Source organism: Falco cherrug, chromosome 4 (genome assembly GCF_023634085.1).
Source record: "Falco cherrug isolate bFalChe1 chromosome 4, bFalChe1.pri, whole genome shotgun sequence".
In the NCBI taxonomy this organism is placed as follows: domain Eukaryota; kingdom Metazoa; phylum Chordata; class Aves; order Falconiformes; family Falconidae; genus Falco; species Falco cherrug.
The window spans coordinates 5,028,381-5,044,712 of NC_073700.1; the positions used below are offsets into that span (position 1 = coordinate 5,028,381).

The window sequence follows — 16,332 nt, forward strand, 5'->3', positions numbered from 1 at the left end:
GGTGAGGGGGAGTGAGCAAGCGGCGGTGTGGCACTTGTTCCAACCAGTGTTAAACCACGGCATGGTCTCTTGATGGTGCCCATTACTGTTTGACTGCACAGTCTTTTATAGGGTATTTGGGGAGCCTCTTTCCCCAGGCAATGGCACGAACGGCACTTCCACACGTGCTCCCTGTCTCGGTACGCTGGTTTTGAGGGGCACACATCACGGCTGCGTGGTCCTTTGCCATGGACTGCGCATGTCTTGGCAGGTTGAGGTGGTCGTTTGCGTCTGGACATGTCCCCCAGAACAACGTGGCTGTTCCTTGACCCCAGCTGATGTCTGGTTTCGGGTGGCTGTTGCTTCTTGTGTCGTTTGCAACTGCCGAGTTCGGTTAAATTGCCAGGTAGCCTGTCACCAAGCTCAGCAGGAACGTCAACAAGCTTTGAGACAGTCAGCTCACAATATAGTCTCCCACATCATGAGGAACGGTGTGAAAGCCAGCGTCGCTGCAGCGCGGCTCAGATCCATCCCTTCCTGCTGTGCAGGCTACAACATCCCCAGACGTGCATCTAAAGCCTCTGGCTGCTGAGTCTCACGGCTAAGGCAGAGTGAAAGACGGGATCATGGAATCTCTGGGGTTGGAAGGGACCTTTACAGGTCACTGAGTCCAATCCCCCTGCAATGAGCAGGGCCATCTTTAACGGGATCACTTTGCTCAGCTGAGCCTGAATGTTTCCAGGGATGGGGCATCCACCACCTCTCTGGGCAACCTGTTACAGTGTTTCGCCACCCTCACCATAAAAAAACACCTGCTGTCCTTGTGTCTAGTCTCAGTTTTCCCTCTTCTAGCCTCAAACCATTGCCCCTTCTCCCTAGGGCTGCTGGCCCTGCTCAGATCTCTGTCCCCGTCCCTCTGATAAGCGCACATTAAGTACTGGAAGACCAGAATCAGGTCTCCCCAGAGCCTTCTCTTCGCCAGGCTGAACAACCCCACCTCTCTCAGCCTTTTTTCAGAGCAGAGGAGTTCCATCCCTTCGATCTTTTTGGTGGCTTCTTTTGATGCAGCCCAGGACACGGTTGGCTTTCTGGCCTGCGAGCACACATTGCTGGTTCATGCCCAGCTGTTCATCCACCAGTACCCCCAAGCCCTTCCTGGCAGGGCGGCTCTCAGTCCCTGCCTCCCCCAGCCTGTATTGATACTGGGCATTGCCCTGAGCCTGGTGCAGGACCTTGCACCTGGCCTTCTTGAACCTCATGAGGTTCACATGGGCCGCTTCTCCAGCCTGTCCAGGTCCCTCTGGACAGCAGCCCATTGCTCAGGTGCATAGCTGCACCACTCAGCTTGGTGTCATCTGCAAACTTGCTGAGGGTGCAATCGACCTGTGTGACAGCCCTTGGACGGAGCTGCCCGACGGGGCGTGCTCCCCAGCCTGGGAGGGCAGCTGCCCCGGCTGTGCTCCAGTGGCTCTCCCCCTGAGCACCGTTGCTATGCGGCCTGGGCCGGCCCTGAGGTCACAGTGGGGCTGCGAGGTGACAGTGGGGCTGTGAGGTCACGGAGCTCCACGGCGATGCACCAGCTATAAGTACCCACACCTCAGCCCCCAGCCGCAACTGCACCACATGCAGCAGCAGCGGTGACAGCAGCACAGGATCATGTGGCTGAAGGGAGCCATGGCCCTCATTCAGCACTGCCTCCTCCTCCTCCTCCTCCTGGAGGCCCTACGTGCCAGGGCTGCCTGGGCTGCACCTGGCCAAGAGCAGGAAGCAGGTAAGCACTCGGCACATTTGCGACCTTTCACGGGCCAGCGGGCTCCTCTCCCCGAGAAGCGTGGATGTGGCTTTTCCCTCGAGCGCTTTGGTGAGGGCTTCCCCTGTGTGTGTGAGAGCTGTGCGGGTAAGAATGCCCCCAGGGGCCCTATGTTGGCCCATGTGCTCCGCAAGGGGTCTTGTTCATGGCCTGGCTTGAAGAGCGTGTTGGAGAGCTGCCAGGTGCCGGCCAAGAGGTCACCAGGCCCCTCTGCAGCGCTGGCAATCTCCCCGGGGTCTGGCTCCCACGCTGCTACCTGAGCCCCTTCCAGTGCCTGCGGTTCACTAAGGCACAAGCGGATCCCAACAGGCAATGGCAACATTTCCCCTCTGTGCTTGCTTCTAGGTGAGATGACTCTCCACAATTATCCAGCTGCCTGGCGGGAACATGGTTTTGAGGACTTGGGGCATCCTGGAAGTAAGCTCTTAATGTCTCTTGCCTTGAAAGAAGAAACAGTGCCAATGTGGCAAGAGCTTATGGCCTGCAATTTCCTGGTCCCCCAGCAGGTCAGGCGTGGCTGTTGCTTGGAGTAGGAACCAGGCGCAGACTCTTCCCCCAGTGCCCACTCTGGCAAGTCACAGCAGCAGCCAAAGCTGAAAGTGTTTTGGGTTCGAGGCATCGGGACCATGTTCCGCAGATATGGGAAATGTGCCAAATGTCCCTCCCGCTCTAGCTGCATCCCCGAGCTTGCTGTGACTGCCGAGAGGCACAGGAGCAGCACAGAGCGGGATCCCTCCCTGAGCCGAGGTCCACAGCGATGCCCTGACTCCCAGACTAGGCAGAGGCTTAGGGGGAACCTCCCCGTCCTCCTGTGTCCTCTGTGCCTGAGACTCGCTGAGGCTTAACCTTCCCCCTCTGCTTTTTGGCAGTGCCGTCAAAGCCTGGAGAAGACCACCACAGCAAGATAGATCGGGCTTATGAACTGGGCTCAGGTACGGAGCAGTCTTGCTGGGGTCCCCAAGTGGGAGACACATCCTGAAACCTGGGAGGTGCTGCAGGCGGTGCCTGTGCTGGAGAAAAGGCACTAGGGGGAGGGCAAGGCTTCAGTGCCACTTGAGGAGGCCTGAGTCTGTCCCCTGGGGTGTGGGAACTGTCTCACGGGGAGGGAGAGCTGGGGTGGCACTGCCTGCTGCAGGGACGGTTTCTGTCCGTGTCACTCAAAGGCTCAAGCAGCTGCGCCCCCCCTGTGCTCCCCTTCTGGCCTTCTGGGTTTGGTTGGGTGGGACACCCTGCCCCAAAGGGTGGGAACGTGCCTCCAGGCACCAGTACGGGGGGGAAAGAGAGAATGTCCTGGCCGGATCAATCGTGCTGCACGCTTACCAGTGGTGCGCAGGACGGGCTAACGTTCCTGATTGCTCCTGCAGATGATGTCATCGAGAGAACCACAGAGCTTTACAATCCCCCGAGCCCCTCAGCTGTTTCCGGTCCCAGAGACCCTGGAAAGTTGTACACTATAGGTGCAGTAGCGGCTGTTCTTTCTCTGCAAGTTGCCATTTTGTTGGGCTGTGTCGTGGTCTGGTGGCGAAGGAAGAAGAAAGCGTGAGTACATTTCCCTCCCTCCTCTTCCTCTGATGGCTGCTCAGAGCCACGAAGCATTTCTAGTCAGGCTGCCGCGGAGTGGCAGCCTGGTGGCTGCCCAAAAGCAAGGGCAGGACGAGAAAGAGCGGGGCAAGAGATTGCCCCAGCCAGGGAGGCGCCCAGTAGCGCTGGCTGGTGGCCACCGAACCTGCCCTGAGGAGTCCCCCTGCTCGGGGCTGCCATGAGGTGCGGGTGTCCACGTCGGCCAAGGCGTGCCAGCGGCTCTGCCCGTGCTGGGGAGCCTTGCCAGCTCTGGGCCGTGCTGTGGGGGACAGTCCGTGCGCCCCCTCTGCAGCTGAGCGCCTCAGCGGCCTCCTCTCTCCACAGGCCCGTCGCTGGAGCTTCAGCTGACCAGCTGGAAAAAGGCAGCTGCCCCTCACGCCCGGACAGCCAGTGCAGCTGCCCCTCGCGCCCGGACAGCCAGTGCAGCTGCCCCTCGCGCCCGGACAGCCAGTGCAGCTGCCCCTCACGCCCGGGCAGCCAGTGCAGCTGCCCATGGTGCTCAGACAGCCAGTGCAGCTGCCCCTCGTGCCCCGACAGCCCGATCAGCTGGCCCTCGTACCTGGACAGCCAGAGCAGCTGCCCCTCACGCCCAGACAGCCAGAGCAGCTGCCCCTCGCGCCCGGACAGCCAGAGCAGCTGCCCCTCACGCCCGGACAGCTGGACACTACAGGAGCCTCTCCCATCTGGAAGAGCAGAGAACCAGGCCTCCCCACGGCCCCCATGCCATCTGAGCCCATCCCCGGCCAGCCTGCAGCAGAGCAGACAGAGCAGCGCTGTTCAGCCCATGACAGACGAGCATCACCCCCTGCGCCTCCCAAGCCCATTTCTGGCCCCCAGGCAGCAGAGGAAACAGCCCAGGACTCTCCAGCACCCGACCAAAAAGCAACGGCCCCGACGCCCACCAAGCCCTCACCCAGTTGCCCTGGAGCGCAGGAGACAGTCCAGCAGCCTCCAGCCCCAGGACCAACCGCAGTCGCCCTCACACCCCCCGAGCAGATTACCGTCCACCCTGCAGCAGCAAGACTAGGACAGTGTCCAACGGCCCCAGCACCAACCACACAGGCCCCCAAGCCCTCCGAGACCGCTGCTCCAGCCGCACAGCAGGGGCTGAAGGCAGCCACACCAGGGTAGGAGCTGGGGTGCACTGAGTAGAGCCCCAACCGACAGCTTCGGGGCTCAGCCGCTGCCCGCCAAAGACAGTGTGACACAGGGCTGTCACACAAGTGTCCAGGGGGTACCAACAGCAAACCAAGCGAGGCACCAGCACCAGCTGGGCTCCACGCCTGGGCGCAGCCGTGGATGCCCACTGTGTCGGCAGGCAGGAGCTGGGCACGGGCGCATGGGGAAAGCCCCAATGGCGGCACTACGCGCTCTGCTCCACAGCTCATCCCTGACTGCCAGCCTGCTGCAAACAGGTCATTAGCCTGAGGGGCAGGTCCTGCCCCTTTCTCCTACAACGCAAGGCACCCTCTGATGCCATCCGGGCTGCTCCTGAAGTGATTAAAGAGCTGGGAGAGCGGGAAGCGTGGTCAGGTCTCCTTCTCAATACAGTTCTCCTGCGTCGCCTGCAGAGAAGCCTCATGGCAAGTGGTGACTAGCGGTAGATGACAGAGCCCTGAGCACCGCCGCTGAACAGCGCCCTGCGGCTGCTCCCGGTCCGAGTGGTAGAGTCCCTTGTGTCAACGAAGAAGCCCTGCCAGGAGTGGTGACAGTAGCTGGGAAGGATAGGTGGTGTTGGCTCCCCGTGTCGGGGACAGATAGGGAGAGGTCTCCTTTCACCAGGCGGGGACTGCCGTTTACATGGAGCGCCTGACCACAGTGTTTTGAACATTGTCCTGCCATTGCTCCTGCTCCACCAGCTGCAGAGCTGGAAGCATCAACATTAGCGCAGAGGTCGCTGTGATGCAGTTACTGTGTCTTCCAGTCCAGGACAGCCCGAGCCGGGGAGTTTTGATGTTATGCCCAGAGCGAGATAAAGAAGCAAATGAGGTCAAATGCTGCCAATCAAGGAAGTTTATAGGATCAAAGTGTTGACAAGCAAATAGCGATAGTAAAGGGAAGGAAGGCTAGAAGAGGAGGAAACCTAGCAAGCAGTCGGGACAGAGTCGCAAGAGATAGTCACCACCATGGATCCAGCAGCGTCCTGTTGGTCTGTAGTTTCCCTGTCCGTCGGTGATGGTTTCAGCTGGGATAGACTTAATTTTCTTCTTAGTAGTTAGTACACCGCGGTGGTTTGGCTCTGATGTGAGAACAATGTTGATAGCACACTGATGTTTTTAGTTGTTGCTGCGTGATGTTTATACTAAGTCAAGGACTTTTTGGTTTCTTGGGCCCTGCCAGTGAGAGGGCTGAGGGGACACAGCCAGGACAACTGACCCAAGCTGGCCAAAGAGGTATTCCATACCATACGACATCATGCTGAGTATATAAACTGGGGAAAGAAGAAGGAAGGAGGGGACATTTGGCATTATGGTGTTTGTCTTCCCAAGTAACTGTTATGCGTGATGGAGCCCTGATTTCCTGGGAATGGTCAAACACCTGCCTGCCCATGGGAAGTAGTGAATGAATTCCTTGCTTTGTTTTGTTTGCGTGCAGAGCTTTTGCTTTACCTATTAAATTGTTCTTATCTCAACCCCTGAGTTTTACATTCCTTTCTGATTCTTCTCCCCATCCCTCTTGGTGAGGGGGAGTGAGCAAGCGGCGGTGTGGCACTTGTTTCCAACCAGTGTTAAACCACGGCATGGTCTCTTGATGGTGCCCATTACTGTTTGATTGCACAGTCTTTTATAGGGTATTTGGGGAGCCTCTTTCCCCAGGCAATGGCACGAACGGCACTTCCACACGTGCTCCCTGTCTCGGTACGCTGGTTTTGAGGGGCACACATCACGGCTGCGTGGTCCTTTGCCATGGACTGCGCATGTCTTGGCAGGTTGAGGTGGTCGTTCGTGTCTGGACATGTCCCCCAGAACAACGTGGCTGTTCCTTGACCCCAGCTGATGTCTGGTTTCGGGTGGCTGTTGCTTCTTGTGTCATTTGCAACTGCCGAGTTCGGTTAAATTGCCAGGTAGCCTGTCACCAAGCTCAGCAGGAACGTCAACAAGCTTTGAGACAGTCAGCTCACAATATAGTCTCCCACATCATGAGGAACGGTGTGAAAGCCAGCGTCGCTGCAGCGCGGCTCAGATCCATCCCTTCCTGCTGTGCAGGCTACAACATCCCCAGACGTGCATCTAAAGCCTCTGGCTGCTGAGTCTCACGGCTAAGGCAGAGTGAAAGACGGGATCATGGAATCTCTGGGGTTGGAAGGGACCTTTACAGGTCACTGAGTCCAATCCCCCTGCAATGAGCAGGGCCATCTTTAACGGGATCACTTTGCTCAGCTGAGCCTGAATGTTTCCAGGGATGGGGCATCCACCACCTCTCTGGGCAACCTGTTACAGTGTTTCGCCACCCTCACCATAAAAAAACACCTGCTGTCCTTGTGTCTAGTCTCAGTTTTCCCTCTTCTAGCCTCAAACCATTGCCCCTTCTCCCTAGGGCTGCTGGCCCTGCTCAGATCTCTGTCCCCGTCCCTCTGATAAGCGCACATTAAGTATTGGAAGACCAGAATCAGGTCTCCCCAGAGCCTTCTCTTCGCCAGGCTAAACAACCCCACCTCTCTCAGCCTTTTTTCAGAGCAGAGGAGTTCCATCCCTTCGATCTTTTTGGTGGCTTCTTTTGATGCAGCCCAGGACACGGTTGGCTTTCTGGCCTGCGAGCGCACATTGCTGGTTCATGCCCAGCTGTTCATCCACCAGTACCCCCAAGCCCTTCCTGGCAGGGCGGCTCTCAGTCCCTGCCTCCCCCAGCCTGTATTGATACTGGGCATTGCCCTGAGCCTGGTGCAGGACCTTGCACCTGGCCTTCTTGAACCTCATGAGGTTCACATGGGCCGCTTCTCCAGCCTGTCCAGGTCCCTCTGGACAGCAGCCCATTGCTCAGGTGCATAGCTGCACCACTCAGCTTGGTGTCATCTGCAAACTTGCTGAGGGTGCAATCGACCTGTGTGACAGCCCTTGGACGGAGCTGCCCGACGGGGGGTGCTCCCCAGCCTGGGAGGGCAGCTGCCCCGGCTGTGCTCCAGTGGCTCTCCCCCTGAGCACCGTTGCTATGCGGCCTGGGCCGGCCCTGAGGTCACAGTGGGGCTGCGAGGTGACAGTGGGGCTGTGAGGTCACAGAGCTCCACGGCGATGCACCAGCTATAAGTACCCACGCCTCAGCCCCCAGCCGCAACTGCACCACATGCAGCAGCAGCGGTGACAGCAGCACAGGATCATGTGGCTGAAGGGAGCCATGGCCCTCATTCAGCACTGCCTCCTCCTCCTCCTCCTCCTGGAGGCCCTACGTGCCAGGGCTGCCTGGGCTGCACCTGGCCAAGAGCAGGAAGCAGGTAAGCACTCGGCACATTTGCGACCTTTCACGGGCCAGCGGGCTCCTCTCCCCGAGAAGCGTGGATGTGGCTTTTCCCTCGAGCGCTTTGGTGAGGGCTTCCCCTGTGTGTGTGAGAGCTGTGCGGGTAAGAATGCCCCCAGGGGCCCTATGTTGGCCCATGTGCTCCGCAAGGGGTCTTGTTCATGGCATGGCTTGAAGAGCGTGTTGGAGAGCTGCCAGGTGCCAGCCAAGAGGTCACCAGGCCCCTCTGCAGCGCTGGCAATCTCCCCTGGGTCTGGCTCCCACGCTGCTACCTGAGCCCCTTCCAGTGCCTGCGGTTCACTAAGGCACAAGCGGATCCCAACAGGCAATGGCAACATTTCCCCTCTGTGCTTGCTTCTAGGTGAGATGACTCTCCACAATTATCCAGCTGCCTGGCGGGAACATGGTTTTGAGGACTTGGGGCATCCTGGAAGTAAGCTCTTAATGTCTCTTGCCTTGAAAGAAGAAACAGTGTCAATGTGGCAAGAGCTTACTCATGTGCAATTCTCTTGCAGAGCCTCCCAAGGGTTACACCATCCCGAATTCGTGGCCTGTTCCTGACCTCGAGCCTGAGAGCCATCCCACGGGTAAATCAGTGGGAGGAAGCTGCATCTACCCTCTAGGCTTCTTTCCGCCTGAAGAGCAAGTTGCTCCGTCCGTGGCCCATGCGCAGACATGGAGGAGAGCAGAGAGGGAATGGGCCGGGCTCAGAGATGCGCCCTGTGGAGCTTTGCCTTGCAAAGCTGTCTGCTGGCCCCTGCGAGTCATCTGAGTTCTTAAGGCAAATGTTGGAGGAACAGGAGAGAGGACACAGTGGGCACATTTCACTCTGCCTTCGCTGTGAAATTTGGCAGCTGAGCCACAGAGATGGTGCAGAGCCTCTGCTGCCAGTTGTGCTTCAAGCGGAGGGCCAGGGGCGGCTGCTGCCCCAGTTTTGCCGTTACGGCTCGGAGCTGGTTTGTGCAGGCGTCTGCTGGCAGGCAGATTTGAGGGCCTGGCGAGCGCTGAACTTGTGTTCAGCTCACGGGCAGCACTGCTTGCCCACTGGCCCAGTTCCAGGCAGGAGCGAGGTGCCAGGCGACGCCGGCTGCCCTTTCCTGATGCTGGAGGTCGGTGGGGATGCTGGTTCGGCAGGCTTCTTGGGCTGTGCTGCATCTCCCGTCTGCCGACCGATAGCTGGGATGGGGCAACCGTGACCGTTGCTGGTGCTTACAGGGAAGGGCGGAGGAGCCCTTCTCGAAAGGGCTGTTTCCCTGGCCGGACTGGCTGCAGCTTCTTCCTGTCCTCTTTGAAGGAAGGCATTTTGCATCGCTTTACATGTCGCCAAAAGTGCAATGCAAACCAAAAGATGGCCTGCAATTTCCTGGTCCCCCAGCAGGTCAGGCGTGGCTGTTGCGTGGAGTCGGAACCAGGCGCAGGCTCTTCCCCCAGTGCCCACTCTGGCAAGTCACAGCAGCAGCCAAAGCTGAAAGTGTTTTGGGTTCGAGGCATCGGGACCATGTTCCGCAGATATGGGAAATGTGCCAAATGTCCCTCCCGCTCTAGCTGCATCCCCGAGCTTGCTGTGACTGCCGAGAGGCACAGGAGCAGCACAGAGCGGGATCCCTCCCTGAGCCGAGGTCCACAGCGATGCCCTGACTCCCAGACTAGGCAGAGGCTTAGGGGGAACCTCCCCGTCCTCCTGTGTCCTCTGTGCCTGAGACTCGCTGAGGCTTAACCTTCCCCCTCTGCTTTTTGGCAGTGCCGTCAAAGCCTGGAGAAGACCACGATGGAAAGATATATCAATTTTATGAACCAGACTCAGGTACGGAGCAGTCTTGCTGGGGTCCCCAAGTGGGAGACACATCCTGAAACCTGGGAGGTGCTGCAGGCGGTGCCTGTGCTGGAGAAAAGGCACTAGGGGGAGGGCAAGGCTTCAGTGCCACTTGAGGAGGCCTGAGTCTGTCCCCTGGGGTGTGGGAACTGTCTCACGGGGAGGGAGAATGGGGTGGCACTGCCTGCTGCAGGGACGGTTTCTGTCCGTGTCACTCAAAGGCTCAAGCAGCTGCGCCCCCCCTGTGCTCCCCTTCTGGCCTTCTGGGTTTGGTTGGGTGGGACACCCTGCCCCAAAGGGTGGGAACGTGCCTCCAGGCACCAGTACGGGGGGGAAAGAGAGAATGTCCTGGCCGGATCAATCGTGCTGCACGCTTACCAGTGGTGCGCAGGACGGGCTAACGTTCCTGATTGCTCCTGCAGATGATGTCATCGAGAGAACCACAGAGCTTTACAATCCCCCGAGCCCCCCAACTGTTTCCAGTCCCAGAGATCCTGGAAAGTTGTACACTATAGGTGCAGTAGCGGCTGTTCTTTCTCTGCAAGTTGCCATTGTGTTGGGCTGTGTCGTGGTCTGGTGGCGAAGGAAGAAGAAAGCGTGAGTACATTTCCCTCCCTCCTCTTCCTCTGACGGCTGCTCAGAGCCACGAAGCATTTCTAGTCAGGCTGCCGCGGAGTGGCAGCCCGCTGGCTGCCCAAAAGCAAGGGCAGGACGAGAAAGAGCGGGGCAAGAGATTGCCCCTGCCAGGGAGGCGCCCAGTAGCGCTGGCTGGTGGCCACCGAACCTGCCCTGAGGAGTCCCCCTGCTCGGGGCTGCCATGAGGTGCGGGTGTCCACGTCGGCCAAGGCGTGCCAGCGGCTCTGCCCGTGCTGGGGAGCCTTGCCAGCTCTGGGCCGTGCTGTGGGGGACAGTCCGTGCGCCCCCTCTGCAGCTGAGCGCCTCAGCGGCCTCCTCTCTCCACAGGCCCGTCGCTGGAGCTTCAGCTGACCAGCTGGAAAACGGCAGCTGCCCCTCACGCCCGGACAGCTGGACACAACAGGAGCCTCTCCCATCTGGAAGAGCAGAGAACCAGGCCTCCCCACGGCCCCCATGCCATCTGAGCCCATCCCCGGCCAGCCTGCAGCAGAGCAGACAGAGCAGCGCTGTTCAGCCCATGACAGACGAGCATCACCCCCTGCGCCTCCCAAGCCCATTTCTGGCCCCCAGGCAGCAGAGGAAACAGCCCAGGACTCTCCAGCACCCGACCAAAACGCAACGGCCCCCACGCCCACCAAGCCCTCACCCAGTTGCCCTGGAGCGCAGGAGACAGTCCAGCAGCCTCGAGTCCCAGGACCAACCGCAGTCGCCCTCACACCCCCCGAGCAGATTACCGTCCACCCTGCAGCAGCAAGACTAGGACAGTGTCCAACGGCCCCAGCACCAACCACACAGGCCCCCAAGCCCTCCGAGACCGCTGCTCCAGCCGCACAGCAGGGGCTGAAGGCAGCCACACCAGGGTAGGAGTTGGGGGTGCACTGAGTAGAGCCCCAACCGACAGCTTCGGGGCTCAGCCGCTGCCCGCCAAAGACAGTGTGACACAGGGCTGTCACACAAGTGTCCAGGGGGTACCAACAGCAAACCAAGCGAGGCACCAGCACCGGCTGGGCTCCACGCCTGGGCGCAGCCGTGGATGCCCACTGTGTCGGCAGGCAGGGGCTGGGCACGGGCGCGTGGGGAAAGCCCCAATGGCGGCACTACGCGCTCTGCTCCACAGCTCATCCCTGACTGCCAGCCTGCTGCAAACAGGTCATTAGCCTGAGGGGCAGGTCCTGCCCCTTTCTCCTACAACGCAAGGCACCCTCTGATGCCATCCGGGCTGCTCCTGAAGTGATTAAAGAGCTGGGAGAGCGGGAAGCGTGGTCAGGTCTCCTTCTCAATACAGTTCTCCTGCGTCGCCTGCAGAGAAGCCTCATGGCAAGTGGTGACTAGCGGTAGATGACAGAGCCCTGAGCACCGCCGCTGAACAGCGCCCTGCGGCTGCTCCCGGTCCGAGTGGTAGAGTCCCTTGTGTCAACGAAGAAGCCCTGCCAGGAGTGGTGACAGTAGCTGGGAAGGATAGGTGGTGTTGGCTCCCCGTGTCGGGGACAGATAGGGAGAGGTCTCCTTTCACCAGGCGGGGACTGCCGTTTACATGGACTGCCTGACCACAGTGTTTTGAACATTGTCCTGCCATTGCTCCTGCTCCACCAGCTGCAGAGCTGGAAGCATCAACATTAGCGCAGAGGTCGCTGTGATGCAGTTACTGTGTCTTCCAGTCCAGGACAGCCCGAGCCGGGGAGTTTTGATGTTATGCCCAGAGCGAGATAAAGAAGCAAATGAGGTCAAATGCTGCCAATCAAGGAAGTTTATCGGATCAAAGTGTTGACAAGCAAATAGCGATAGTAAAGGGAAGGAAGGCTAGAAGAGGAGGAAACCTAGCAAGCAGTCGGGACAGAGTCGCAAGAGATAGTCACCACCATGGATCCAGCAGCGTCCTGTTGGTCTGTAGTTTCCCTGTCCGTCGGTGATGGGCCTGTTACAGTGTTTCACCACCCTCAGCATAATAAAAAACCCTGCTGTCCTTGTGTCTAGTTTTAATCTGCCCTCTTCTAGCTTCAAAATATTGCCCCTTGTCCCTAGGCCTCCCAGTACTAAAATCTGCCCCCATCTCTTGTCGTAGTACTCTCAAAAGTAGCCACCTGCAACAAGGTCTTCTACCATCATATACCAAGTTAAGTTCAATAAGTAGTTAGCACGCCTTGCCCCGGCACAGCCACCGATCCTCCACGAGGTCTCAATGGTCCATCTACTGTTCATGCTGTTTCTACATACTCTTCAGGACAGTCCCTCTGCTGCCTTCTCCAGGTCTCTCTCCTCCCTTTCCCAATCTCTCTTCACTGGCTATTCCCCTTAGAGCTATTTAACCACTTAACAGAAACCAGCCACACTTGCACCTTAGCTACATCAGCCAACCCACCACCCCTGAAGCCAGCCCAGAGCTGTATATTATCAATATTAATTAAACCATTTCATTTCTCTACAGTCTCTCTGATAAGCGCCCATTAAGTATTGAAAGACCAGAATCAGGTCTCCCCAGAGCCTTCTCTTCGCCAGGCTGAACAACCCCACCTCTCTCAGCCTTTTTTCAGAGCAGAGGAGTTCCATCCCTTCGATCTTTTTGGTGGCTTCTTTTGATGCAGCCCAGGACACGGTTGGCTTTCTGGCCTGCGAGCGCACATTGCTGGTTCATGCCCAGCTGTTCATCCACCAGTACCCCCAAGCCCTTCCTGGCAGGGCGGCTCTCAGTGCCTTCCTCCCCCAGGCTGTACTGATAGCGGGGGTTGCGCTGACCCTGGTGCAGCCTTCTTCTTCCCCGCCCCCTGTGTCCTCTGTGCATGAGGCACACTGAGGCTTAACCTTCCCCCTCTGCTTTTAGCAGTGCTGTCAAAGCCTGGAGAAGACCACCAGAGCAAGATAAATCGGGCTTATGAACCGGGCTCAGGTACGGAGCAGTCTTGCTGGGGTCCCCAAGTGGGAGACACATCCTGAAACCTGGGAGGTGCTGCAGGCGGTGCCTGTGCTGGAGAAAAGGCACTAGGGGGAGGGCAAGGCTTCAGTGCCACTTGAGGAGGCCTGAGTCTGTCCCCTGGGGTGTGGGAACTGTCTCACGGGGAGGGAGAGCTGGGGTGGCACTGCCTGCTGCAGGGACGGTTTTTGTCTGTGTCCCTCGAAGGAGCAACCGGTCAAGCAGCTGTGCTCCCTGCTGTGCTCCCCTTCTGGCCTTCTGAGTTTGGTTGGGTGGGACACCCTGCCCCAAAGGGTGGGAGCATGCCTCCAGGAACCAGTACTGGGGGAAACACCGAGCCAGATCAAACGTGATGTACACTTACCAGCAGTGCGCAGGACGGGCTAACGTTCCAAATTGCTCCTGCAGACGTGAACAGCGAGAGAACCACAAGGACTGATGATCCCCCAAGCACCGCAAGTCTTCTCTGTCCCCAAGATGCACAGAGGCACTGTATGATAGGCACAGCAGCAACCATGCTTTCCGTGCCAGTTGCAATAGTATTGGGCTGTGTCGCCATCTGGCAGTAGATGAAGAAAGAAGAGTGAGTTGTTGATTCCCCCCACACTGCTTCCTTCGATGGCTGCTCAGGGCCACGAAGCATTTGTCGTCAGGCTGCTGTGAAATGGTGAGCTGGTGGTTGCCCAAAACTCTCTGCTGAGATTTCTGCTGCTGTCAGATTCTTTAATTGGCCTCTTACTTCCTGGGCCACCTTCTCGGGAGCCTGCTCTGAGAGGAGCCAGTGTTAGAAAAAAGTGGCCCCCAGCAGCGACAGGCATTGGCAAAGCAAGGGCAGGACGAGAAAGAGCGGGGCCAAGAGATTGCCCCAGCCAGGGAGGCGCCCAGTAGCGCTGGCTGGTGGCCACCGAACCTGCCCTGAGGAGTCCCCCTGCTCGGGGCTGCCATGAGGTGCTGGTGTCCACGTCGGCCAAGGCGTGCCAGCGGCTCTGCCCGTGCTGGGGAGCCTTGCCAGCTCTGGGCCGTGCTGTGGGGGACAGTCCGTGCGCCCCCTCTGCAGCTGAGCGCCTCAGCGGCCTCCTCTCTCCACAGGCCCGTCGCTGGAGCTTCTAGAGTCCAGCAGGAAACCGGTGGCTCCTGCTTGTGCCCAAACAGCCAAAGCTGCAGCCCCAGCACTCCTGCGAGCTGGACCCAACGCGAGCAGACACCACTGCCAACTGGAAAAAGTGTGCACCCACCTTCTTCATGGCCCTGGCACCCATCCCCGGTCACCTTGCAGCAGAGGAACCAGACCAGCACTATCCAGGCCGTGACTGAACAGCAACCACCCCTGCACCCCTCTGAGCCCATCCCTGGCCACACTACAGCAGCAGAAACACTCCAGCATCTGACAGCCCCAGGACCAACTGCAGCAGCTCCAGCACCCTCTGTGCCCATTACCAACCCCCCTGCAGCAGTGGAACCAGGACAGCATCCACCAGCTGCAGTGACCCTTGCACCCTCCAAGCCCTTCCAGACCCTCGAGCCCCCTGCCGCTCCCAAGCCCTCTGAGACCCCCAAGACCACCATGCTTCCAAGGCCATCTCTCCCACCACCCTGCAGGGGTTAGTTCTGAGGCTCTGGCTTAGAAGGCAGTTACTCTTGCCAACAAGGTCTAAAAGTGATGACAGGGAGAGGGGTTTTAACGCTTCTCTCCGAGAAGCATGAATGATGGTTTTTCCCTCCAGTGCTTTAGCAAGGGCTTCACCTGTTCACATGAGAGCTCTCCCAGTAAGAAAACCCCCAGGAGCCCTATGTTGGTTCACCCGTTCCTTGAGGAATCCTGCACACAGCCTGGAAAGAAAGAGTGTTTGGAGAGCTGCAAGGAGCCAGCCAAGAGGTCACCAGGCCCCTCCGCTACTCATTAAATTTGGAGAGCACGGGAGAGTACGCAGGGTAATAAACACACGCTTGCCTTGCTCCTACATGCCATCCTGGGCTTCACCCACAGGCATCAGCAGGCAGATATGAGGGCCATTTTGCTGCAGCAGGCATCGGTGATAGTGTCAGCATGACAAGGCAGCACTCACAATGAGTATAAAGAGAAATGTGTTACACCAAGCTTTGAGTCAGGTTTACTGCACAAGGAATTGGTAGGGAAAAGGAGTATTTGCTATTTAGGCATTAATATCAGCCAGATCACAAATTAACAGGCTGCTGCTAAGGTAGGTCTGATTATTCATTTAGATGGGCTATTTTTGTTTTTTCCCATGATGGGTTCAATTAGACATGGTAGCCAGTTCAGCCATAACTACAACTGCATTTGTCAGTGAACCAAAAAATGTACTAAATAAAAAAGCACACAGTTTTACAATGTCCAGTTATATGGACTGCACATAGGTTATTTTTCAGTTGCTAACACATGACATTAACTTCAGAAAGGTTTTTCTACCTGAGTCCAATATTATTTGAAAGTCCTTGTTGATTATACTCATTTTAGAAATACTGAGCTGGTTTCTACACCTGAAGTGTATAATACCAGGAATTGGTGCAAGCTGTTTGGAGCTGTTAACTGTAGTAAACTGAAATAATTTCTTGGGAAACTAAGACACCTGCAAGTACATCTTAGTATTGCCAGGTCTGACTGCTAAGATATGCTGGCTAATGTTAAACTGCTTGTTATGTTGCCTTGCCTCTTCGCAAAGCGGCGTTCGTGTATGTGATTCATACACAAAATTTTACTTTCAAGTATGTTTACTTTAGGATAATTCTGCCAAAGTACTTGTTTGGATCTGAAATTGATATATAATCATCTGTACAGCTGAAGCATGTATAATTTATACATATTCTAAACTGGTCTGTTTTTAATTCTAAATATTAGTCATTTACAGTACTGAATAAAAATATTTTGGAGAAGGACAGATTCTTAACTATTTAAATATATCAAACTGGATAGACTGTTAATCCTGCAAACTGGCATTCCAGCCTGTATCCTAAGTCTATAATCAAAAACTGCAGTCATGATGATATGTCAGTTGTTTCTGTCTTATTAGATAAAAATAATAAGATATTAATTAATTATTTTTAGTATTACTGTTACACTTATTTATGCATGGTTTTGCTGAACATTAAGTACAGACAGATTTAGATCCTTATTAAGTTTTGGTAAGTTAAAAT

General features: G+C 57.0%; 1 protein-coding gene across 5 annotated transcripts; it reads left to right on the forward strand.

The window, feature by feature from the left end:
- Positions 1 to 100: 100 nt before the first annotated feature.
- Positions 101 to 16,272, forward strand: LOC114014752 (uncharacterized). 5 transcript variants are annotated; one of them, XM_055709994.1, is made up of 5 exons: positions 3,206 to 3,328; positions 3,695 to 8,255; positions 9,564 to 9,626; positions 10,058 to 10,232; positions 14,269 to 16,272. In XM_055709994.1, exons 2-5 carry the CDS (start codon positions 8,189 to 8,191, stop codon positions 14,783 to 14,785), a joined length of 822 nt encoding a protein of 273 aa, XP_055565969.1. In that variant the 5' UTR covers positions 3,206 to 3,328; positions 3,695 to 8,188; the 3' UTR covers positions 14,786 to 16,272. The 5 variants fall into 5 exon arrangements, with proteins under 5 accessions (XP_055565968.1, XP_055565967.1, XP_055565965.1 ...); XM_055709993.1 differs by lacking the exon at positions 3,206 to 3,328 and adding an exon at positions 101 to 1,531 and having other exon boundaries at positions 7,562 to 10,232; XM_055709992.1 differs by lacking the exon at positions 3,206 to 3,328 and adding an exon at positions 101 to 1,493 and having other exon boundaries at positions 7,562 to 10,232.
- Positions 16,273 to 16,332: the final 60 nt, after the last annotated feature.